Source organism: Ambystoma mexicanum, chromosome 3p, assembly GCF_040938575.1.
Source record: "Ambystoma mexicanum isolate Mex_15411 chromosome 3p, UKY_AmexF1_1, whole genome shotgun sequence".
In the NCBI taxonomy this organism is placed as follows: Eukaryota; Metazoa; Chordata; class Amphibia; order Caudata; family Ambystomatidae; genus Ambystoma; species Ambystoma mexicanum.
Genome location: NC_090925.1, coordinates 1268214803 through 1268240848, shown reverse-complemented (window position 1 = coordinate 1268240848; position 26046 = coordinate 1268214803). Strand labels below are relative to the sequence as shown.

Below are 26046 nucleotides of genomic sequence, written 5' to 3'. Positions count from 1 at the left end.
TAATCGCATGGCTGTTCCAACAACGAGGCACTAGGCCACCACAACGGTCTGTATGTTGCATCTAGCCGTTAGTACCGCGTAAGGGCATACTTGTACTTGGCAATCGTCCCATAAAATGGTCAGGGTGGTAACGTTGTTCACGCGGAGAAGCAGCTGGCGGTTAAAAAAGCCATCCGCCGGTGTCTGGTACTCGTGACACATACAAAAATGAAGGATGTACCTGTTTTAAAAACATAAAAAATGAAATTAGTCTCACCATCAGATCTTTATTAAAATTATTCATTTTATATATTAGGTCGGGAAATTATTTCATAGCTAGGACAGTGCAACTGGGTATTATACGTCAAGGGGGGGCTGTAGGATACTGAGACAGTCCCCCAGTGCAGGGGTTGACAGGGAGGCAGTGCAGGTGGAGAGTGGAAGGGCCCAGGACCGAGGTCGCAGACAGTGGACCAGTTGTAGCAGGGGAGAGGGAGAGAGAAAGCAGAAGCAAAGAGGAAGGTTTTGAGGTGCTTCCGTAAAAGGAGATGGTTCTCCTCAAGATAGTGCGCGGTACAAAACAATATGCCACATAGAACGAACAAGTACAACTTAACCCGTCTTTAAAGCTACTGTATAGTAATTAAATTGCGGTATAAACTCATCTAAAGAGTTACTTACATTATATTTGCATTTTCCATTGTGTCTGTGCGTAGGGCAGCCCCGAAATACCACTCCTTCTATGCCGACGTTATTTCTTCTAATGAACGAACATTAAATGGCTTTCGTTTCTGAAATTATATTCATTATCGTTTTTTACGTTATTGCACCACACCCCCAAAAAGAAGTCTTTCGGGATGGTCCCGGCCTGTCAAGGTCAAATAACAATAGAACCTTATACTGAGTCGTGGGCCATTCCTGCACCCGAGCAAAAAACCAAAGCAGCTGACCTTCACTTTGAACGAGCACACATTCCTAGTTAGCTACATTCAGTGTAAGGCCATCTCACAGGACTTGAAATTTACACTCCATCTTTGCATTTTGTCTGCGTGCTTTGCAGCCCCAGAGAACCATAAATACGGAGACATTCTATATTTTTTGAAAAATGATTTATATTACTGTTTGGTTTAATGCGCAAATGAACAAGGTTGGATAGACACATTGCATGTACACTGAGCAATCACTTTTATTTACACAATACATAGCTACACATATTCAATGGGCCTGCGACATGAGGAGACTCGAGAGCAAAGTCACAGGTGACACCCGGGTGGTACGCACTACTGCACGGTGAAGGGAGGGGCAAGGGTGGAGAGACACATTGCATGTACACTGAGCAATCACTTTTATTTACACATTACATAGATACACATATTCAATGGGCCTGCGACATGAGGAGACTCGAGAGAACAGACAATCAAATTACACTCATTTAAACCGTGATGTGTATTTCTCAATGAGCTCTTCTTTAGGTGGACATGGAACAGAGGCAATGTTGGGTGGCAATGCAGTTGTCCCCTGCACAGGTTCGTTCACAACTCCATGTATGTGCCTATCTAGGACATCAACAATAAGTCTCTCAATAAACTCATATTGCATATCCTCAAACACTGGTTTGATCACCCATTGTTTACTTCTTTTAGTGAAGGCCTTATTGTAGCGAAGCGTCCCTAAAGTTCCGGTCGTCCTACTTTGTTGACGGCCAACATTATGGTTATGTGCCAAGACTGCTAGAAGAGTCCGATTTATCATGCCCTCCATGCCAAAATGCAATTGTTTTGGCCTGTACTTTAGGCACATATTGTGGAACACCTCCAAATCTCCTGTGTGGCAGAATTCCGTGAGTCCCCTCAAATCCCTTGTTGTAGTTTTATCAAATACAATCTTTTCAATGGCTTTGTGAGTGGGTGATGAAGGAATCAACCACTTCTTCTTCCGTGCCTCCTCTGTGGACAAATGGCCATGTTCACAATTGTGGAAATGTTGGTTTGTGTTCCAACGGTGAACGTTGGTACAGTGTAGCATTACTGACCACCATTTTTCCAGTAGAATTTCCAACGACCCTCCACATGTTTTTGAGCTCCACCAAAGATGGTTGCTGATTGACTTGGACCACTGTGAAATACCTTGCATATCTTTTTTTTTTACCTGCAGCCGACATTTTTTTATTGATTGTTTTTGCAAGATGCCAAACGTCAAATTGGTGGTTTATATTTTTGTACTCTTCTCTCATTGTCTTGGCAATTGAAACGTGTCTGTCCGTGGCTATCGGGTCGATCACCATTCCCCGCGATTGTAGTTCTTGCAATGATGCTACAAAGCCAACTTTCTCCATGGCCACTGAGGATGTACTTTGTGACACCTGCACGACCACCAAACTCACAATTTTCTTACTTTCCATGTCCTGAAAGTGGTAGGTGCAGTACTTGGGTGAAAATCCTGGGCTGTCGCACTGTCCATCACCGGCTAGCCTGAACCGTTTGCCCGCGAATGTACTATCAATAGACATTTTTTCCATTCTCCAAGCTTCGCTAATGGCTGGAAATAGATAATCGGTTTGGTATTTGTAGAACTGAGTTTTCGCAATGAAATGGATTCCCACAAACTGAAAGAAAGACTCTAACTTTTTAAAACTTGAACCACTAAAAAGTGCAGCCGCTGCACAAAGTAGATTGCCTGCTGGCAGTTGCCCCAGCATGGGTTGTGCAGACCATGAGAAAGGATGATATTCTGTACAGGTGGCATGTATTTTAAGGTTAGTGCCTCGAATTGCACGAGTCACATTAATCAATGGCTCCCCACATACTTCCCCCACCAACCGAATGCCCACATTTCATCCGAATAATAATATCAATCAAACAACTATCGAATACAATGAATTTGGCCTCTTTCCTTATACTGTCACTCTGCATCCCAGCTGGTTCGGCCTGTAACGTTGAGGACATGTCACTCACATGAAAGGTAGAATCTCTGATATCGTCTTCCGCTATGTTCAGTGATATTGATGGTGTTTCATTGTCGTCCACTTCATTCTCTTCCATTGCAACATCTGTTCCTTCTCCGGCGATGGGTGAATAAAAAAATTTCTTCAACTTTCTCGCGGTCTTAGTTTTTGCGGGTGTGGATTCTGTGAATTGATCTCCGACTGCATCCGAACTACCAGGAGGACATTCACTATCAATGGCTGGTGGTGGTTTAGCTCCGTTGTCAATCACTTCATATTCTTCCCATTGGCACAATGCATCTCCAGTCTCAAGTCCCTGCCAAAAGGTTTGACAAGCAACATCTCTCGTTCGCTTCACTGTCTGTGTAGATCTAGTTCGTACACCCACTCGCAACTAGAGGACAGATTGGAAAAGGGATGTTCAGTTTAAACACAACTTACAGTATTGAACTATTAACAGTGAAAAACAACATAATATAGTGACCAGGACACTAACCTTCTTTTGCTTTCTTTTCTTTGAAACTTTCTTGCCTCGAACTTCAACATCAGGACGCTGTTGCTCCGACTCGTGTGTGCATGTCTCCACTTCCTCTTGCGCTGCAACGACTATATTTTCATGATAAGCACATCCATCACGCACTCACGCTCCATCGACTCCCTGAAACATAGAACTTTCATTAGTATGTATAATAATATTGAAAACACAAAATGTACTTGGGGACCAATACCCACGTACATCTCAATAGCAAAACACGAATGAACGCTTTGTGTAGAACATTCAAACGACAATTATTCACGCATTGTTGATCTAGTTAGATGGAACTGTCAAGATCCATACCTCGGGCTCCTCATAGACTTCCATCGATGATATTATTGAAGATGACGCTTCAGCAACTCCCTGAAACACAGTAATTGCATTAGTATGGTTTTCTATTTTGATAAAAAGAACAAACTTTGTGCAGGCGTCAACAGCTCATCTAAATAGACCTGCACAAATGATCAGTTGTCTAAAATAAATAATGGATATGTAAATATGATTCGATTTGCTCGATCATTGGAAGTGTCACCACCCAGAGATCTGCATCAACTACTAGGGGTGATGTTCTTGTCATCTCCCTGAAACATAGTACTTGCGTTAATAAAGAAGGAAGTATAGCGGATGTAATCACGTCATATGATTTCGCTTGATCGAACTGTCAGTATCCATACCTCGAAATGCATAAGAACATCAAGGGACGATGTAACTGCGATGCACACTTCTGCAAGCTGTTGCGCCGACCCGTAACTGCATGCTCCCCCTTCTTCTTGGATTAATGCTCCATCGACTCCCTGAAACATAGGACTTTCATTAGTAATGAACACAATATTGAAAAAAGAAGACACATAGGAGGGCGACGACAGAAGGACATATCAATGGCTAAAAACGAAAGAAACATTGTGTGTAACAATCACGCTACAAGAATGCAAGATCTGATGATCTCCATCGATGGAACTGTCCGGAAACGTACCTCGAGCATCTGAGTGACATCAACGGTTGTTGTCAATACGTTGGACTCCTCAGCATCTCCCTGAAAGACAGTACTTGCATTATTTTGGATAACAATAATTATAACTGAAAACAAAGACTAGAGGACGAGTACAAGGGTGTACCATTAGGTAAAATAATTACACGATAAATTAAAACTATTGATTTACATGCCTAAAACAAGTCAGTGGCAGAATAGCCAAGTAAGATTACCCGATAGGCGCTTGAAGTGGCTGATGACTGCAATAACGACACGGATGGAGAATCTTCCGCCTTCATATTGAGTGGATACATAAATGGGGAAATTATTGTTAGCTAATGATACACACTACTGCAAGGCCGAGAGATAAATACGTAAACTTGACTCACCAGTGGAGGGATGTGGACGAATAGAGTGGGAATAGCGGTTGAGAGCAATTTTCGCCTCGCTCGCGGTGTGTTCTTCTTTATTAGCAATGATGTGGAGTACATGTCTGAGCTAAAGTGTCTGCTGCAGATGCGGTATCGATCACCCCTCTTGTCCGCGAAGACTTCTAGGACTCTACTTTTAAGCTCAGACGGTGGATATCCGCAATATCGGACCCATTCTCTTATCTGATCTATTGTCTTAGGGAAAACATGTATTATAGTACCTTCAGATTTATTATGGGTCTTCGAAGGGCAACCGCCAATGGAACAGGCAGGCATTGTGGAAAGTTCTGAAAAGTAAAGATCAACAATTCTCTATGAATACCAATGTAAACTCAGAACATGTGACTAGTTCCTTGCATGTACTGTCTTGAACGAAAAGAAATTGGACGCAAAATGATTATGGTACATGGCCTTACCTTGACGAACAAACAGTTAGATGCAGGGATCAGAGTAGTTTCTTGTCGTAGAACAGGGAGCAGTTCACAGGTTGCAAACTGACGAGTTTCCGCGAAGTGGTCACGGAAGTTCACAGAGACGAAGAGCAGATAACCAGCACCTTCACGGGTTGACTAGCAAAGCGCAAAGAAGTTCTCATTAGAAATATGAAGTGGGTTATATAGAATTCGAAGGGGTGTGTTTGTGAATGAATGACGTGTATATGTCGTGGCATTATGCGGTTTGCAGGGGGCCGTCCAGCGTGAGGGGGGATGCTTGGCAGGAGACACGGGGCCTGGAGGTAGACATGGGAACAACAACCCATGCTCTATAGACCACTTTGAAGTGTACATGGTCTTTGGCACCTCTTGGCCTTTATCGCTCCCTGACTGCTCCACTTGGCAGCGCAAGTACCCCGGTGCGAACTGCCTTTGATAGGGCGTGGGGGGGTGTGGATTAGGGCGCTGGTCGTGCAGACAAGACTCGTTTGCCGCGGGGCCTCACCAAGGAGAGGCCATCTAACTGCATGTAAGAGGCAGGCTGAAGGATCTAGTACATGGAAGGCAGGGGGGTGAGTTTATAAATACCTCAGCCTCCCAGGAGAATATATGGGTGCAGTTCACCCTGGAGACCCTGGATGCCTAGGCAGTTAGCAGCAGGCTGGCCTGTGGTGGCAAGGCGGCACGGGCCAGAGGGGGTCATCTCTGTACCCGGTGCCCAAAAGGATGATTTATTATTATCAACCATATTGATTATTTACCTATAACCATGTTTTGTATCAATAAAATCCAACGGCCTTCCTTTTATTGCCAACGCTTGAACAAAGTGGTGTGGTAAGTATTTTTGGGGGAGAAGGCAAGGCCGGGAGGCTTGATGCCAACCCGCAAAATAAAATATGGATTGAAGGTGGGCGGCCAGCGTGAGGGAGGATGCTGGCCGGAGACATGTGGTGTGACAAGACAAGGCACAGGAAGACTATTCAATGGAGACAAACTAGATTCATTTAAAAAATCAAAACAACCATTGTTAAAATATATGTTGGGTTTTATTTTAGATCTTAATTTCAATTGAACATAAATAATAAACATTACACATTGTAAAGTTCCGGTTGCAGCACATCCAGGGAAAATCCGCGGTATTGTCAACTGTCGCTGGGGAAATGTTGTCTAATGGCAAGTACCGCACAGGCAGGTATTACTCTCCGAACGCGGTGTCCGAGCCTCCCGTGAAGCCACCAAGTGAAGCAACGATAGGCCACCAGCCTGTACCACCTGTGAAAATGAAAGATGCAAACTGTATTAAAATGACAAAACTTTCTTATCACTGTCGATTCAGGTAAAAAATGTCATTCTGCTTTGAAAAAAATTCTATCTAGAAAATGCACAATATGGAACCAATTTACATGCATTCGAATGATATGTAGATGTAATTTTATATGTGGGAGACGACCATGACATAGTAGTGGCATCACTGACATCAAAACCAGAGTATACTTACTCGTTACTCGGACGAACAGTGCCGCGAAGTTCGTGCATAAGCACCATCATCATCCTCAACACGGTCCGTGAGAGGCAGGCTTCCCTGAACTCTGGCAGCTCGGTGATGCATTGTGGACTTGGCTCGCCTTCCGAAATGTAGGCCAAGCACCCGGAATTTTCACGGCAGCAGCAGTTCTCCTCCTCAGTTGGCATTAGCTCGCACCGATTGCACGTGCACCAGGTGGAGACGCCGTCCATGCGACATGGTCCTGGCTCTTCATCTGTTGACTGGTCCTCCCAACTGCCGTCCGAATCCCCATCGTTTTCGCGTGCTTGCCTTTCCAGTAGTTCTTGCTCGGTGTACTCGGGCTCGTACATATACGGCATTATTGTAGCCATTGTGTGGTAAAGAAAGTAAAATAATTTACAGAGATGGTACAGGTGTTCACAAGGCCTAGAAGCGGCGAAGGTAGCTGACCAGAGCACAGAAACGAGTCACAGAATACTCAAAGTAACACAGAGAGAGTAATGGAATCGAAAATCTGCTGTGTGTTGTGAAACGGTGTGTTTATACTTATTGAGGAAAGAGGCATCCTGCCATTTCCATGGCGACACGTCATTAGCTGAGGCGCAGCGATTGTTGACACGAAACGTGCTTTGGCGTTGGGAAATGGGCGGTACGCGTCTGCTGATGTCAGGCTCAGGGGCGGGGGATTTGATTTAGTGCCGCAAAAGCAGGTGAGCCAGGGCGATGGGGGGGAAATGATAGGATTATCAGAAAATGGCGGCTGATTTCGAGTGCGTTAATGGACGAAAAGTCGGGTAAGGTCCATAGGAAAGTTTTCTATGATCTACCGAGTTATGCTTAAAAACACATGGCCGAACCGTAGGGACAAAAAAAATAAAATAAAGTCCCGGAACTATCCTTTAATTCGCCTCAGTGCCCTTAGCACGGATGAAATCGCACCCCTTACCGCATTATCGTGCCTTGTCTCTTGTGGTCTACCGGCAGCCTGCTTAAAACGGCTTATGCCAGATTGTTGTGGGCTGTTGGATTCAGGTCTGGGGGGGGCAGGTCTGAGGCTTGGAGGGATTGCACACGACCCAGTGGAGAGAGCCAGAGTCAATTACCATGGCACACATGGACTCCTGGAATCCGTTTCTCGTTATCGATCTCTCGTCCGCTTCGTCTGCCACCGCGCTGCTGCAAGGAGTTTGAGGAAATGTGGCTATCCAGTGACATCTCCCAGCAAATGCATTATCCTCCTTATTGGGAGGTGACTGCTCAGTTTATGCGTCCCTGGTTTGGTTGGACGTACTGATATTATCTTGTATAGCTTGCACTTTCTCGTGTGGTATGTTGGCCTTCGTTAGAGTATGGCGGTGTGGTAAAATTGTTACATTACAACAAATTTGACTGCGCTTCCTTCTAGCCTAGGAGTCTGGTTAGCTTGAAACAAACCACTACCACAAGCTAATTTGGCTTCTCAAGCCAAATGGTGCCTTACAAGTATATATGTGACATTAACTTATTTGCGAATGCTAACAAAGAAGAATTGGAACATGTCTAATACACAATGGATCATACATGATGAGGGCGTGGTTTAAGTGCATATACTGGTTCCCCTGCAGATGTTAATGCTAGCCACCCAGCAGCTGGTTTTAACTCCTGCTCGAATCTTAATTTCGAACCAAGTCATACTATGATGCTTCAATGCTGTTGAGGAAATTACTCTAGCACAAGTGCTGTGGAGGTACTCCACAGTACATCCAAGAAATGACCCATGCCTCCCAGCTCAGGCTTTAGGGGGGTGTGGCTGGAGTAAATTAAATCACCTGCCAAGCCTCCGACCAGTCCATTACTTTCAGTGGAATCTCACCCACCCGAAACAATTCTCCCTTTTTCACCAACCCTGCGGAATTAAAAGGTTGAGAGATATGGATTACTCTGGGTGGAATAACCATCCACAGTAAATGCACCAGCAAATTCCAAAGCAAACACCTCCAACCTGCCACTCATAATCTGGTGGATTTGAGCAATATTAGTAGTATATTGATATTTTCTGCAGCAATTCTGCTATACTCTTAACAAGGTCCATTGTTTTGTAGCACAGTTACCGTCTCCCAAGTTTATATATTTAATCGTCAGAGAGGGGGAATGTAGTCCTTTGATCTGGAATGTAAATGGCGATCTCTGCAGCAAATGCTTAGTGCACTGAGCTATCTTCTTAACCATTGTGGCACTAAAACATCAACATGCATTTAATTTTAGGGTATTGCATATTCCCTCAAAATGCTGTCTGAGTTTTTCTAAAGTTGGGTAAGTCCAAACTGTGTTACAGAGCATATTAATCCAATCTAGATTTTTAATCGGATCTAGACTTTCGTGAACGTCAGCAGGACACCGCACTATACAATAAGTGTTTTATGTTTTGTAAATATGTGTTCGACTTAGTTAGGGGCCCTTTCCACAGCTGGGGCGTTGTTGGCTGAGAAATAAGGATGTTGAATATTCACCACAGCGTCTCCTAGAATCCTTTGTTCTTTTACCACCGTGCGTCGGCTTGTTTTCAAGCAAGGCAGTACACTTAAACGTACATGAATTACCTATTGCCAAATCGAATACTATTGCGCTTGTTAGCGTATTCTCATCTGCCTCAGATAGGCGCTGCTAGTAGAACATTTAAGCAGTTGACCTTGCCAGGGTTTGATCATTGATGCAGATATCTTGGTGGCCTTTTTAAGCCTTTCTTATCTTCCAAGAATAATTATACTATTTTATGTAATTTACATAATGCAAATTCCGTTGTCTGTAACTATGTCTGTGCTGACGGATTGTGCCATTTTAAGAACATACGCTTACGGCATTCTAGGGTCCTTTAAACACCTCATGTAGTTCGTGGCATGACATATGCAGTGCCATACAGAGATTAACCCAGTTGGAATGTTTGTGCCACTTGTTTTGTGTCTCCAGGAACTTTTTATAATTAACGGGATGGGGTAATTAATACAGGTTTTACATCTAGCTTTTTTTTTTCTCCAGACTGAACCCGAGGTGAACCCAAAGGCCTACCCCCTGGCTGATGCCCAGCTTACCAAGACTCTGCTAGACCTTGTACAGCAGGCAGCCAACTACAAGCAGCTGCGCAAGGGTGCCAATGAAGGTATGACTGTCTGCGTCGGCTTATTTAAATTTTTGCAAGTACTAAAGAGAGTACTGTTTGGCCACTACGTTATTACGCTGAATAAAAGGCTTGTTTAGACGTCTATGCAAGTCGTCGTGCCTTTACCCTGTATGGCTTATCTGTCTTGATTTGTTGAGAGTGATGATATACAGGCATGGTCTTTTCTTGGAGGTGGGGGCGGGGGGAAACTAGGACCGGTTGAGATTGTTTCCTAATAAAATTTCCGAATTGGGCATCAAGATTTTGACTGGTTTGAGCTCCTCAGTGAGGCTTGGGACTATTGACAATTTCTAAATCAAAAGCTTGTCCGTGTTGGTTTTCGGATCGTTCCACTATAAATAAGTAGTGCCGGATTCGAAATTGTTTGTAGCTACCAGGCTCCACCAGGCCAACTTGTCATTTGAGAATGTTCACAAAGAATTGTGACACTTGGTATCCATTTAAAGATAATGGATCATAAATAATATGCAAAAAGTTGAGATTTGCCATTTCCCCATGAAGGTACATTTGCAATGTGCTGTGTATTCTCCAGTGGTAGCTTGTGATGCCTGACACCCAGGAGCTGGTTTTATTTCCTGGTCATTGAATCATAATTACAAACCTTGTAATGTCTACTATTAGTAGTAGAGCTTACTACTACAGCCCTCCAGGTGCGTATCAGGCTTTTTACGCACAGAAATCTTGCCAATACGGCCCTTTTGCAAATCCACTCTTTAATTTACCAATCGAAAGAAGCAACTGGGATGAGTCTTGGCCTGTTTAATTTCTTGTAATTCTCCTCGGTTAATGATTCCATCAAGATAATACATTCTGATTAATGTGAAAGGGAATTTGTTTTGTTCAACTGCTTGCATTTTGTAGGTTACAGTGGTATTAAAGCATCTTGAATCATGAACGTGCTTTTCGCTTTGGACACATGTAGTATTATGTAAAATGAAAATTGTCTTAAACAAGGGCTGCATTTCTGATTCATTGTCCTCATTATCCGCTTTGATGGAGGCAGCGCAGTTGCAGCCACATGGGCATGTCATACTTTGCTTTCTTCATCACAGAAGCGCATCAATTGCATTTAATGGCTTAGGCTTCTTGAAGTTTTAAAAGAGCGTCCCAGTAAGCCGTTTCTTTGGCTTTTGTGAGAAGGACATTTTTTTTGGGGTGTCCTATATGATGATGGTTTAAAAAAAAAAAAATTGGTTTGCGTGCATGAAAGAGCACTAGGCATAGTTTGTTTTCTTGGAGAGAAACAAATAGCTAGGCATGTGGGCTGAACTTTACCTCCATTTCTGACCACCCGGCGCAAGCAGGTATAATGGATATAGATGGAAGCCGTGCTGTCTATATTTTCAGTGGCAGAGAAAATGCCAAATATTCACAGAAGGGCTGATTGCATCATGTCCACATTTCTTAGCAGGACTGCTATGTTTTGGACAGTACCTGAATTTCTTAGCTTCTGTAATGACAAAACGCGAACATGTGTTGCCGTTTTCTGCAGCAAGCTAAAGTACTGAGCAAGTGTCTGAGCTTTTCCCACCAACCTCCTGAGCTGGTGTGATGCACCCTGGCAGACAGTGTGAGAAGATGGCATTGCTGTCATATACTTCAATCCCTTCTCTATCTTGCACTTTTCAAAACTCCTGCTTCTTCCATGTCCTATTACTGAGTCCCACTGCCAAACATCTAGCACATTTCAAAGCCTCATGATTCCCCCGACTCATGTAGGATAGTTCACACAGGCTTAGAGCTTTTGACAAGCCATTTATGTTAATGTTAAAGGACATTTGTACCATGCAATATCACCACCGGAGTCGTCCCCTGTCGGCTCTGAGGGAGGGAGGGTGATTTTAGTGGGGGGGGGGGATGGAAAAGTGCAAGAGTGATGTGCTGTTGGCGGCCTCAGCCCGGTGGGTCTGTTGGCTGGGCCTGGGTGTTTGCGGCCTGTAGTCATCGTGTACTGTTGTGCAAGTCTTTTTTGTTTTGTTGTTGCAGTGTATTGAAGTTTATGCGGTTTGTTGTGCTGTAGGTTTGTGGTTGTTTGGTCTGGAGTTTGAGAGGTGTATGCAGATGAGGAAAATTGCTAGTGGAATTGGTTAGTTGGCATCTCTATCCTGAATTGAAGAGTTGGGCTTGCGTAATCTCTCATATATGGGGCGCGTGTGCACCCTGTGCCTCTGGTTCATCTGGGCCTGTCTGAATTTGAGGCCCATTCACATTTCGCTGCCATCTCCACCAGCCTCCCAACAACTCTGCATGGTCCTCACTCCCACTTACATGGCCAGTGCACCTTCCAGTGTCCACACCTCAGTCTCGACAGTTCCGCAACCCAGTGGTATCTAGTAGCAGCTAGCAGCGGTTGAACATGTTGGTTTAGGGTTGACTGGGATGTTGATTCCATCTCCCTAGGTGTTGCTTGTGTTCCACTCTGCCCGGCCTCACCCGTCCAGGTGCCGTCGGTTCTGGGGGCTTGTCGGTGTCCTTTTCGGTTTAGTCATTCCTTTCCTTTCTGCTGTTTCCGAGTTTTAGTCTGTGGTATTGAAAAGCCAGGTTTTTAGTAATTTCCTGAATTTCAGGTCATCTTTGGTGTTATTTCTTTTGGGATGTTCCAGGTTTTTGCGGCTAGGTGGTAGAAGGCGGTGCCTTTTTTTAATGTATGGTTTTAGTTCCAGCTGGTTTTCGTTGCTTGACCTAAGGGGTCTCGTCTCGTTGGTTTGTAGATTTTCTTTCGTAGGAATTCAGCTCATTGTCCGCAGATTGCCCTGTGCGTTATGCACATTGTTTTGAAGGTGATGCAATGTTTTACTGGGAGCCAGTGTAGTGTTTTTAGGGCAGGGGTGATGTGGTCTCTTCTGGACGGTTTGGGGAGTAGTCTGGCTGCTGGATTTTGGATCTGTTGTAGTTTCTTCAGGAGGTATTCTGGTATTCCGAGGTAGAGGCTTTTTGCATAGTCGATTTTTGACATGATTAGGGCGACAAGTGTTTTGTGCGTGAAGGAGAGGAAAGGTAGGATTCTTCTTGCCGTGTGGAGGAGGAAGCATTTCTTGACTGTTGCATTTATTTGCAGTTCTAAGGTTAGGGTGTTGTCCATCAGGACCCCCAGATTTTTTGCAACCATAGACAGTGATGGTGCAGTTCCCATTTCCGTTGGTCACAGGATAATGGTTTCGTTCTCTTGGTCTTTGGATATGATCATGATTTCTGGTTTTCCTGAGTTGATTTTCAGGTTTTTGGCATTCATCCAGTTGAAGGCTTTTAGACAGTCGGTTACGTTTGAATGATCGGCTTGGGTGTCTTTGATTTTGTAGATGATTTGAGTATCGTCTGCATAGTTTTAGCATCTAATGTTTTGTTTCTTAAATTCTGATAGCAGGGTTTTTTTTTAGATGTTGAAGTACAGTGGTGATAGTGAGGATCCTTGTGGTACTCCAGTCGTTAACTCGTGGGGTGGATTTGAAGGGTTTAATCCGTACGGTTTCTGTTCTGTCTGCTAGGAATGATTTTGTCCAGCGTAGTGCTGTCTGTTATGCCTATGTCTTCTAGTCTTTTGGTTAGGGTGTCATGGCTAACTGTGTCCAAGGCTTCGGAGCGCATAAGGGCTGATGTTGTGTTGGAGTCTGCGTTAGTTTTTAGGTCGTCCCAGATGGATAGTGCTGTTTCTGTTCCTCTTGTGGGTCTGAAGCTGACTTGAGCTTGGCCTAGCAGGTGTTTTTCAACATATTCTTGGGTTAGTTTGTATACGTAGGTTTTGAGGAGTTTTGCCGGGTAGGGGATGTTTGAGATCGGTATGTAGTTGGAGAGGTCATCTACGTCGCAGCTTGTGTTTTTTAGAAGTGGTTTGATGTAAGCTGATTTGAAGATCCTCGGTACGGTTCCTGTTAGTGATAGATTTAGAAGTGTTCTGTAATATTCTGATGGCGTTCCTTGTGAAAGGATTCATTTGTAGATGTCCGGGGGACAGGGATCCATGGGTGAACCGGCTTTCTTGCTGTGTTTTACCAGCATTGTGAATGCCTCTGCTGATGTTTCAGGAAAGTTTTTGGGTTTGTGCTGAGGTTCTGAGTTAGGTTCGTTTGATTGTATGTTGCCGTTGGTTGGTTCCTGTTGAATGGTTTGTCGGATGTCATTGTTTTTTTTTGTGTGTTTTGAAGTGGTCTGCCAGGTCGTTGCAGAGTTTCTCCGAGGGGGTTGGGGTGGTGTCACATCCTGGTGGGTTTCTCATTTCTTTAACCCTTTAAGTGCCACCAACGAGCCGGCTCGTCAGTGGAAAGCGTGCCAGGTTGCAACCGACGAGCCGGCTAGTTGGTTTTGGCACTCTGCTTTGGTCGATCCCTGCCTTGCAGGGATCGAGCAAAGCTGGGCTATGTGAGGGGGAGGTCCCCCCTCACTGCCAGGGTGCTGGATTACCTTCAGTTTCATGTCGGCGTGAAACTGAAAGTAAAATCACTGCAGCAGTGATTTTCGGCTGCTGCGGTGATGAGAGAAGGTAAGAGACCTTCTTGCTCCGCCTCGATCTCAAGCCGGAGATCGAGGCGGGTATCGTTGGAAAGGGGAGATTCTCCCCTTTACGATACCCATTGCGTGGCATTGCTGCCCGCGGATCGGGCGCAGGGAGTGCGATCCGCGGGCAGCAATGGCACCGGATCAATACAGATCCGTTTGTGACGTGGGGGGAGGGGGGCTGCTTACTAGCGGCCTCCACCCCCCCCCCTGGGCCCCAAACCATGGGGCCAGAGACCCCTGGGGGCAGATGATGGTGAAAAGAAAAAAAATTGAGGGGAGGTGGGCGGGGGTTTGGGGCCCACTAGACCACCAGGTATATGGCAAAAAGTGGTGTCCTTGGAAAGGGGACACCCAGCTACATGAGGCATTGCTGGTCACGGATCAGCGCAGAGCCCTTGGACCACCATGGATCCGTTTGTGAGTTGGGGGGAGGGGGGCTGCTTCAAGTAAGCAGCCCTCTCCCACCCCCGGCCCCCAAAGCATGGGGGCACATGCCTGTGAACCCTGGGGCAGATGGCTGACCATCTGCCCCCAGGGAATTAAAAGAAAAAAAGAAATGATGGGGAAAAGGGGGTGGGGATGAGGGGCCACTAGCCACCATGGATTTTTTACTGAATGAGGGGGGGTGCCCCCCTACCGAAGTAAGGGGGGCACCCCTTGTGACCCTCCCTGGGTGCAGATATCTACTCCTAGGAAGGGGCATCTGACCCCAGTGAGGGATGCATGAGGTGGGACCCCCCTATCTGACGCCAGGGGGGATGCATGAGGTGGGGCCCTCCATTTGGGGGGAGAGGGCCACCCCCCGTTCCAGTAGAACATTTGCCGGCAATGTAGGGTGCCCCTCAGCCCCCCCTAAAAAGCAGCCTACGATTTTGTATTTTTGTTTACCCAACTTTGCTTGGCGCTAATGGCCACATTAGTGTGCCAATCTGCCCCCAGGGTGCCCAAACCCTAGTGCCCCATGCATTGGGGGTCCTGCCGCACCTTTTGTGGTGCCCCCCCCCCAAATGGCTGGGGGGGACACCTCATGCAGCCCTCCCTGAGCCTCCTAGGAAGGGCTGCATGATGTGCCCCCGCCTCCCCTGTTTGGGGTGGGTGAGGAGAGGGCCACCACAAATGGTGGGACCGGCCCCCCAATAGATGGGGCAGTAGGGTTTGGGCACCCTGGGGGCAGATTGGCACACATGTGGCCATCTGCGCCAAGCGAAGTTGGGTAAACAAAGAAAATAATACAATCGTAGGCTGCTTTTTTAGGGGGGCTGAGGGGCACCCTACATTGCCGGCGAACGTTGTACTGTAACGGGGGGGTGGCCCTCAACCCCCCCCCCAACCCCCGAATGGCGTCAGATAGGGGGGGCCCCACCTCATGCATCCCTCCCTGGGGTCAGATGCCCCTTCCTAGGAGCAGATATCTGCCCCCAGGGAGGGTTGCATGAGGTGGGGCCCTCCATTTGGGTGGGGGGGTGAGTGCCCCCCCCATTGCAGTATAACATTCGCTGCCAATTTAGGGTGCCCCTCAGCCCCCCTAAAAAGCAGCCTACAATTTTGTATCGTCTTTGTTTACCCAACTTCGCTTGGCGCAGATGGGCACATTGGTGTGCCAATCTGCCCCCAGGGTGCCCTAACCCTACTGTCCCATGCATTGGGCGGCCTGTCCCACCATTTTTGGGGGCCCTCTCCCCCCACCCCAAATGGAGGCGGGGTGTACTTCACGCAGCCGTTTGTAGGAGGCCGAGGGAGGCCTGCATGAGGTGCCCCTGCCACCCATTTGGGGTGAGGGGAAGAGGGCCCCCAAAAATGGTGGGACAGGCCCCCCCAGTGGGTGGGGCATTAAGGTTTTTGCACCCCGGGGCCAGATTTGCACACCAATGTGCCCCTCTGCACCAAGTTTTGTAAACAAAGAAAAAAATGGAAAATGGTGGAACGCTTTTTAGGGGGGCTGTGGGGCACCCCAAAGGGTCTGGGAAGTTTCTAATGGGATGGGGCATTGAACCCCCCCCAGCCACAATGGAGTGGGTGCCATGTGTTGCAGCCCTCCCTGGGACCAGATATCTGCTCCTAGGAATGGATACCTGAGCCCACGGAGGAGTGCAGGACAGCCCCCCCCCTTATCTGCCCCTGGGGAGGGCTACATGAGATGGGCCGCCCCTCCAATTTGGCCATGTGAGTGTTCCCACGGGTGTCCTCTTTTGGGAAATGCATGGGGTTCCCTGTTTCCCTTGCTGGCTTCGACACCCTAGGCCCAAATCTGTAGGTTGCCCACATGAACAAAATGGGCAGTGGCGAAAGGCTTGAGGTTCCCAGTGGGTTACCCTTTTCCTTTTGTGCCCCCGGTAGGTGCACCCATACATGTGAGGTACCGTTTTCATCGGGACACCTGTGGGAACGCAGGATGGTAGGCCATGTGGTGTTTGTGTGGTTTTCATAATGTTTTGACCCATTTGCAGGTGCCCTTCGTCCCACACCCCTTTCATTTCCCAAATGTGACCTACATTTAGTCGCTGCTTTAGGCACCATACTCTTTTGTAACCTGCACCTGCACAAGTCACCTACCCTTGAAAAGGTCTGTCTGTGCTCTTTCAAAAAATGTATGCTTGCCGTTCCTCACCACATTGGTTTTCCCGCTTTACACATGCTAAGTGAGTCTGTTCAGGCCGTGAGCGTAAAACTCCTGTGTACCATGGCTCAGTGTTTGGCTTGTGGTATTGCTTGTTTTGTAAAACACTACAAAAAATGTGTGCTCTCCTAACTGCAAGTGTCAGGGGGGGAGGGTGAGGGGGGGGGGAAATGTAGTGGAGCATTGCTTTTCTCAAAATTCATAGAAGCCATTGCCGTACCAAGCCAACCATGTTCAACACATACCTTTTTATTTCTGTCATTTTCCTGCTTTCCCCCCAATCTATGGCAGTTTCCCCTACCTAGTTGTTGCCTGACCTACTATCACCCCTTGTTAAACTTGGAATTTTGTCTACTTTTCAGAAATATATGGCTTTCCGTCCTCCAAATCGGCTTTCCTACCCTTTTCTTCCATTCCGTCCATGCATGTCCAATTGGCAAAAATGGCCAAAATCGCCTACCTCGCACAAAACGGTTGATAACCACATAAAAATATTTTTTTTCCGTTTCCACTCACCCTGTTCTTGAAAACCAGGAAATTGGGGAATTCAGCACAGCAAACCATTCGTTCCTAGCTCTTAAAAGGAAAAACCCACAGGCTACTTTTTACATCAGTTTATTGGCATTTTTTGAAAAACCCAAAATGTTCCCCCTTTTTGGTTATTTTCTCTCACCCCCCTACAGCAACCTAGGATTCCTGGGAGGTGTTACGACCGCCTACATGTGGGAAAAAAAGGAGCCAAATTTGGCCGAGATATCTCATGTAACAAAAAAGTTACAAGCCATTGAATGGCCACATACCGAAATCGCCAAAAAAGCCCTGGCACTGGGGAGAAATGCCCATGGCACTTAAAGGGTTAATGATAAACCTTTCTTTTTGAGTGTTGGTGGCATTTGTGATTCCGTCATCATAATGCCTTCTCTTTGCCTTTTGAATTTCCTTGTATGTGCGGATTTGTTTCTGGAACAGTGTTTTTATATTTTATTTTAGGTCTGGGTTGTAATTTTTTTTTTTTTTGTTGGTGTGAATGGTTTTTCTGGGGCTATTTTGTCAATTGTATCCGCAATCCCATTTGTGTAGTATCTCGGCTTTCCGGTCTAGGTCAGCTAGCTCTAGTTCTGTAGTTGAGGGTTTGCTTAACTCAGGTTTTTCGAATAGGTTGCTTTCTTTGACGTCTTTCCAGTTTCTTTTTGTGGTGGATGCGAGTTTAGGAGGTTGGATGCAGACTTGAGTAGGCAGAGTGATCACGAATGGGATGATGAGATGGTCGCTCCACAGTATTTGTATTGGCGGTGCCGTGGTGATGAGTTTTTCCTCTGCAAAAATGGTGTCCTGCCGAGTGTGTTGCCCCTTTTACTAATTGTCAAAGTTTCATGGTGGTGAGTTGTTCAATCGGTGAGTTTTGGGAGTTAGGGTGATTGTCTTCGCACCAGATTTTGAAGTCCCCCAGGATGATAAGGTGTTTGTGTTCTCAACGAAGGATGCATCATAAGTTGGTGGTCTGTACACCAAGATGAATGTGGTATTGGTTTTTGGGCTCACTGTTAGGTGTATGACCATGGATTCGCAGTTGAGGGTGTTAGTGGTTTGTCTGCTCTTATTTTTAGGTGTTATTTGAATGCTATTGCGATGCTGCTTCCTTTTTTTCTGTTTATTTGAAGGCATTTGAAGTTTGCTGGAAGGCAACGTTGGAGTGTGATTTTGTAGTTGTCGTCCAGCCTTGTTTCTGTGATGAATAGGATGTCCATGCCATTGTCATCAAGTAGGTCAAAGGTCTCTGTAGAGTGTTTTGACATGGATCTTGCGTTTATTAGATTGCAGTAGAGTTTGGAGGTGTAGTTTAGTTTGGCTTTACTTCTTGTTAGGGTCCTCTTCTGATCTGATTCTGAAGACTCGCATGGAACTGCCAGTGCCCTAACCATATGTGCCTTTCAGTGTCAACAGCCTGTTGGGAAAGACAGCCCAGTGGGTCAATAACTTTGCTGCAGAGATTGTGTAACATGTTAGTTCAAATTGTGTTGATTGGCAAGTTATTGTGTCTGCATCAGAGGTGTGCGTTTAAGATGCAGGTAACAATCAATTGTAACAGAGTGGACTTAACATTTGACTACTAAATGTTCAGTGATTCAGGAGACACAGATGTTATCGGGGATGCTCTGTGTAATGGCTCAGAACACAAATCATCAGGACTGCTATGCCTGCGATTGCTCAGACCAGACACATCTCAGTTGGGCTGGTATACTTGTAATGGCTCAGAACACACAGCTCATATGGCCTCTTATACTTGTAATAGCATACAGTGTTGGTAAAGCATCTGCATTCAATCAAGTGCTGCATCTGGTTAGCCAAACCTCTAACTCTATAATTCCCAGCCTAATGGCCAAAAGAAGGGTTGAGCACATCTACAAAGGAGCACCCGATGGTAAAGCTGTACTAGTATTTTCCAATAGAAAAGACAATTTCAGCTTTTTGAATATTTATTGGCGCTATGTTAAAAGACAAACGGAAACACCAGAGGGAAAGAGCAACTCTGAACCTAAGCAACACAGGTTTGTGTCCGGGCGAAGGGACAGAAAACCTACTAGACAATCCAAAAGAGGAAGAGAGCAGTGAGCTACGTGATGGGCCAACAAAGTGGGAAGGGAAACACAGTTAATAATGGGACAAACACACAATAGCAGTGAGGGATAGAAGCCGAGCAAAATAGACATTTAGAGACAGTAAAATAAAACACAGATCAACAGCAGGTGGGGAGAGATGGAAATAGAAAAGCAAGACTAGAGAAGGGCAGGCCAATAACCAAAAGGAGTAGCAACCACAACAAGAACATGAAAAAACTGATATAGCCAGAGTAGTGACATGCGAGAGGAAGAAGTTATTTCAACTGAATGTGAGATGTAGGAGGGAAACGGCAGCAATAAAATGCTGAGATGGGAGAGGAAGAGTGCCAGAGAAACAGGCTGAAACGTGGCATCACAACACTTGGTGAGAGGCAGGGGAAACAGAGTAGCAAAGAGGAGAGATGGAGCAAAAACATGAGTGGCTGTCAAGCAGGTAGTGCCAGGCAGCAGCAGTAGGCCCGAGAGGCAGTGAAGTGATTCTGGTAGAGTGAGGGACTTTGATTTATGAATCCCGATGTAACTAGCTGGCATCTGTAGTAGCTCTTAGCAGAGTTTCTGCCCAAGTATCCTGAAGAAGCTAGTGCAATACATTATTTAGAAGCACTTTGAATACTGGAGGGGCGTGCATAAGCAGATGGGCAAGATCAGAGGGGCCACTTTACCATTCACACCCGGGGAAATGCTCGTGGGGTGGGGTTGAAGCAGATGCTTGGCACGAAGACGGGCTCACCCGTAAACGTATAGGCCTGTTTCTTGAGCACAACAGCAAGGGGTTCTATGAATAAACTGAGACCAGGGGTAGCCCTGACGAGTCCATTTTTGGATCTGGAAACATTCTGATCGACCACTATTAACGACCATGGCCGCCTTTGCACCAGCATATAGAGCTCCAAGGAAATGTGGTCCAAAATTTACTTTAAGGAAGACTTGACGTATTCACCAAACCGGCATGCACTACCACCGTCCTGACCCCCTCACTATCACTGTGTGACTCACTCTCTCCCCACTTTTACGCCACGGCTCTCGAAAGAACAAATGCACTGACCACCAAACTGGCTCTTACTTCCAACAGGCAACGATCCTCCCATACCGGCCAACCCCCCCCCCCCCCCCCGCCACCCGCCTGCGACCACTACGCAATCAACATTCAACTCCTTTAGTCCAATATCACCCGACCAATTTCTCAAACTCCTCTCAGCCTGCAAACCATCCGGCTCTACGCTAGACCCTTGCCTGGCCACAACCCTCAAAGAAATTTTGCTTCCACCTGCGCAGGAGAACACGCAAGATCCATCATAAATGACTCCCTCTCCTCGGGTATTTTTCCCGAGGCATTCAAAATGGTTCATGTCAAACCGCTATTGAAAAAAACCTTCCCTCGAGCCCAAAAACTACCGCCCCATCTCAAACACCAGATTCCTTTCCAAACTCATTGACCGAACCGCCTACTCCCAACTAAATGCCTTTGTTGAAGCCAACAATCTGGTTTCAGAGCCCGTCACAGAACTGAAACCACCCTAACTTCAATCTCGGATAACCTTAAAATTACAGCAGACTCCGTGGGATGCGCCGCATTAATCCTTCTTGACCTATCCACCGCCTTTGACACAATCACTCAATCCTCCTTGACCGCCTCCGCTCCCTAGGAATTCGTGGAACCGCTCTCAAATGTATAGCTTCATTCCTCAAAGATGGATACCAAATAACGATACTCTCCACCTATTCCTCCCAAGCCCGACCAATCGACGCGGGAGTCCCACAGGGAGCATGCCTATCGGCCCTCCTGTTCAATCTCTGCTTGACCACCCTCCCACCAATAATTTGTTCACACAACATCCTGTGTTACAACTACGCTGATGACACTCAACTTATTCTAAAACTCCTGAACTCGAAACCCAAATGCCGACCTGATCTCGCCTCCTTGACATAGAGCTCTGGATGACCCAAAGCCACCTCTTGTTAAACCCCTCCGAAATCATGATATGTGGCAACTCCGAACTTCTTCCACACCTGCTACCCTGGCCATCCGCCATGGGCAACTCAGTGACTCCCTCTACCACCTTTAAAACTCTTAGGCACATCTTTCCATATCTCTCCTTTCCCAACAGACTCTCTGCGGTCCAATCAATTGCTATATCAAGACTGGACTACGCAAACCCCCTATACCTTGGAGTCCACGCTTACCAACTGAATAAAATTCAAAGGGCCCAAAACACTGCAGCCAAACTGCTACTCACGCTTGGCCCGAGACCACATCTCTCCAGCCCTTAAGACTCTGCACTGGCTTCCAGTGGCCCCGAAGGGTGACTTTCAAAACCTTATGCATTTCTCATCGAGCATTCCATAAAACCGGACCTCAATATCTCCAAGACAAGCTAAAACCCTATCGCCCTCCACGTCATCTAAGATCAAGCTCAGCCGGCCTCCTAGTCATACCTAAAACAAACTCAAATTAGGCAGATCGTCATTCTCAGCCTTGGCCCCCACGCTGTGGAATGCACTCCCACCCCACATCCGCCTAACAGAAGATCTAATGTCCTTCCGCAAACTACTGAAAACTTGGCTCTTCCCCTAAATCTAACCTGTACGGAAACTAACCAAAACGGAAGAACGGCAGCTCAATGACACCAAACCAACAAACTACTAGTTCCTGAATAACAAGACAAATAACAAAACAACATCAAGATCCATGTGAGAAATCAACAACTAATAACCACTAATGTAAACTAAAAGGACTAACGGAATAGAAAGGGTAAAGCAGACCAAAGCAGTAAAGTAGATCAAAAGAATAAATTGTACAGAAACAGTAACGAAGTTTAAATTAATGAAATGGATGTAATGAGTGCAATGCACAAGATGAAAAAAAAGGGGCTAAATGAATAAAGAGAAGAGGATGGAAATGATGAATACAAGAGACTGAGTACACAGACTGATTCCGACTGTATGAGTGCATGGCATAAATGGAAAGTACAGAATAGAAGTTTCAAGTACATGAGACGAGAGCAGTGCATGAAATAGAGATCACAGAACAGACCCAGTGCGTATGAAAAGTACCATGGCATGAATCGATAATCCATGATGATCGAACAAAGTGAATGGAGCAGTTGAAATCGTTAGAATGGATGAAGTTCGTGGAGCGGACGAGTGTGCTGAGCACAGGAGTGCATAGAGCGGATGGATGCGTATAGAGCGGATGAAGTTGTATGAGCGAACGATTTTGTAGAACTGATGCGTGCATATAGCAGATGAGTGCGTGGAAAGAACGACTGCCTAGAACGGGTGAGTGTGCGGACCGGATGGGTGCGCAGAGCATGATGGGTACCCACGGCGTGATGGGAGCAGAAGAGTGCGCAGAGAACGGAGGAGTGTGTAGAACAGACTAGTGTAAGATCGAATAAGAGCGAGGAGGGGTGCGTAGAACGGGTGAGTGAGTAGAGCAGGCAAATGTGTTGTGCGTGCGAGGTCATAAAGCGGATGAGTGCCTAGAGCCGACGAATCAGTAGAACAGACGAGTACGTAGAGCGCATGAATGCATAATGCGGATGTGTTGTGTAGAGCGGACGGACCGGGTGACGTATGTGGAAAGTACTGAAGTAACATGTGAAAAGTATCGGTGAAATATGTTGAAGGTACAGATGAAAATGTGGACGGTGTGCATAAAACAACTTAGAATTTGCGGTAATGATCAAAGTACATGAACAGATCCGAGGGCGTGGAAAGGACTGGAGTGCGCGACATACATGAATGGTTTGGAATACATGTAACGTTTGAAAGAGCAAGTAAACCATCTTATCACTGCTTGCTCTCCTCTTTACACCACCACACAACTAGAACACCGATGCTATGACACCATTCGGTATAGCTGTTCTCATACCAACATCTGCCTCATACTCCTAATCACTGCTGGTCTCACATCCCCCCAGCCAGGCGTTCTTCTCAGGCCTAACGCAGCCAGAACCGGTCTGGATAAAACCTGCCAAAACGAGCACATACCCCATATCTATCAACCACCACACCTACTGCTATGAAGCAGCTATTACACGAATGCCACACCAGCTGCACACACATCCGGTGCTCACAAGCACCTTGACTCTCTACTCTCTGACTGAACTTTGGTTCCCGAGGGCGTACAACCTACCAGCGCCTTCAGACCATACCAATGGTACATAAGGCGCTATATAAATGCAAAGTAACATAATGTAGGAAACCCCAACTCTCCCTGTCAAAAGCCTTTTCTGCATCAATACTGACAGCTGCATATGCATGTGCAAATGTCCCTAGGTAAATAACATCTAACAACTCTTGTAAAAACTATTCCTTCCGCTTACAAAACCTGTCTGGTTTTGTATTTGTATTTGTTATATAGCGCTTTACATCAACATTCAAGAGCGAAATAGGCTGAAGATTTTTACTTGATTTGGGAATTATCGTTATTGATGCAGTCTGCATGGACTTGGCTACTGCCTCATTATGCACATCTGTTTTCAGTTGTGTAAGGAAAGGGGCCAGGATCTGACTAAAGTTTTATAGAACTAGAACCCGTCGGGCGTTGACATTTACCATTCTTCATCGCCTTTATTTATTTCAATTTCCTTAAGTTATTGGCGCATAAAGATCTAATCTCTTAACGCTCATTCAGACTTTGCATACACATTGAACAGAAATATTTTTGTTTTGTTTATTGTTTATAATCACGTTAGCAATTTTTACAAGACTGTTGCCTAATCCTGAGGAGCTAAGGGATTCGAAGAGAAAACGAAAGGACCGATATAGGAAGCAGAAAAGGAGTAGAAAGTCGAAGGAGAAGCCAGAGAAGGTGAAGAAGTAGAAGGAGAAGAAAGAGGTGCAGAAGATGAGGACAAGACAAGTAGAGGGAGCGGCCCGCAGCCAAGGAGAGACGGTCAGGCGGCGCAATGCCACCGAGGCTGATTATTGGAAGCTCCGATCCAGTAGGCAAAGACTGAAGAGGATAAATTGATACATGTTCAAGTTCAAAAGTCCGAAAAGGAATGGAGAAAGTTCACTAGTGTTGGGTTTCATTCACCAGGACCTCCTTTTTGTCAATTTGGAGTCTGTATCCACATACTTTCATCCGGGTAAGTCTTCTGCTTATTGTGGGGGCCGTTCTACAGATTGTGCATTTATTTTTTGAAAGGCGGCTTCTAGAATTTTTGTCTTTGCTAATGACCAGGACGTCTTTTCGCCTGACATCAGCCTGTTCCACCAAGTGGATTCTTCTTCATCTTGGCACCCCACAAAGTCGGTGCACAGGCTGTTCAGATACGTCGCCCGTAATTCTCTTAGCTCCGAACACTGCATCAGAAGATGACATACTGTTTCCAGTTTGTTTGAATCGCCACATAATCTGCATTCTTTGGAAGCCGTTTTTAGTCTGATTGCCTGAAGGTCGGTGGCAGATGTTTTATCAGCTTGTTGAAATAAGCTTTTTCGGGAGTATTCATCCAATCTTGGGCTTCCAATTTGGATTTTACTCTTACTGGATTCATTTGCAAATCTTCTGTGCACGCCAGGTTCTTTCTTAGCTTGTCCCCCCACCTATTTAGGGTGGCCAGCTTGCGTTTTGATCTTTCAATGATCTTGTAGGGTGGCGGGCACTCAGATAATAAGGTGTTTATGAGTTGCATAGCTCCGAGTGTTACAGATTGTTCTAGGGAGAGCAGGCCTACCTAGCTTATTGTTAATTGTTAATCTCCAGTTCGGAACCAAAGTTTGTCTCCCATATAGAGGGAGGCATAATATCGCCTAAACATCACATTTCCTCAATATTGCGCCTCCGCAATAGAGCACCTGCCTGTTAATGCTCCTTCTGCTGTAAATGGTTTGCCAACAAAGCTCCTCACCTAGCCCCCAGAAAGCTTGCAGTGAATAGAATAAATGTCTCTGCCTTATGACAATGTTCAGTCCAAAGTTTGTTGAGACAAAGCCAACATATTTTCCTTACTTGGACAACGGCAATAACGTTCCGCTGCTACTTTGTGTTCACCCTCTAGATTGACCATATCCTTCTCCGTTTGTTGTTTCCTTGTATGAAGCGACCAATTTTCTTTCCTCGCAATGTTGCCTTCAACGCTTCCCAAATCACTGATATGGAGTCAACAGAATGCAGGTTATCCATCATGAACAGGAACATTTCTGTTTCTATATTTTTATTTTATTTCATTCGGATTTGTAGAGCGCACGTCAGCCCGGGGGCATTGTGGCGCTTGTTACAGACATATCTTAGTTGCATATAAACGAGTAATGCATACATTTACCGGAGTAATTGACATTTGTGCAAATTTACACAATTTTACAGTGCAGTATATTTACATAGGTTAGTGAGTGTTACATACTATT

The 26046-nt window shown here is 45.8% G+C and overlaps 1 protein-coding gene across 1 annotated transcript in view; it reads left to right on the top strand.

Moving 5' to 3' along the window:
* The window catches only part of SNU13 (small nuclear ribonucleoprotein 13), a 58314-nt gene that overhangs the window by 8474 nt on the left and 23794 nt on the right, over positions 1 to 26046 (top strand). Inside the window, exon 2 of the mRNA XM_069652772.1 lies at positions 9816 to 9936. Coding sequence (XP_069508873.1) covers positions 9816 to 9936 — 121 coding nt within the window. The remainder of the gene's footprint in view (positions 1 to 9815; positions 9937 to 26046) is intronic.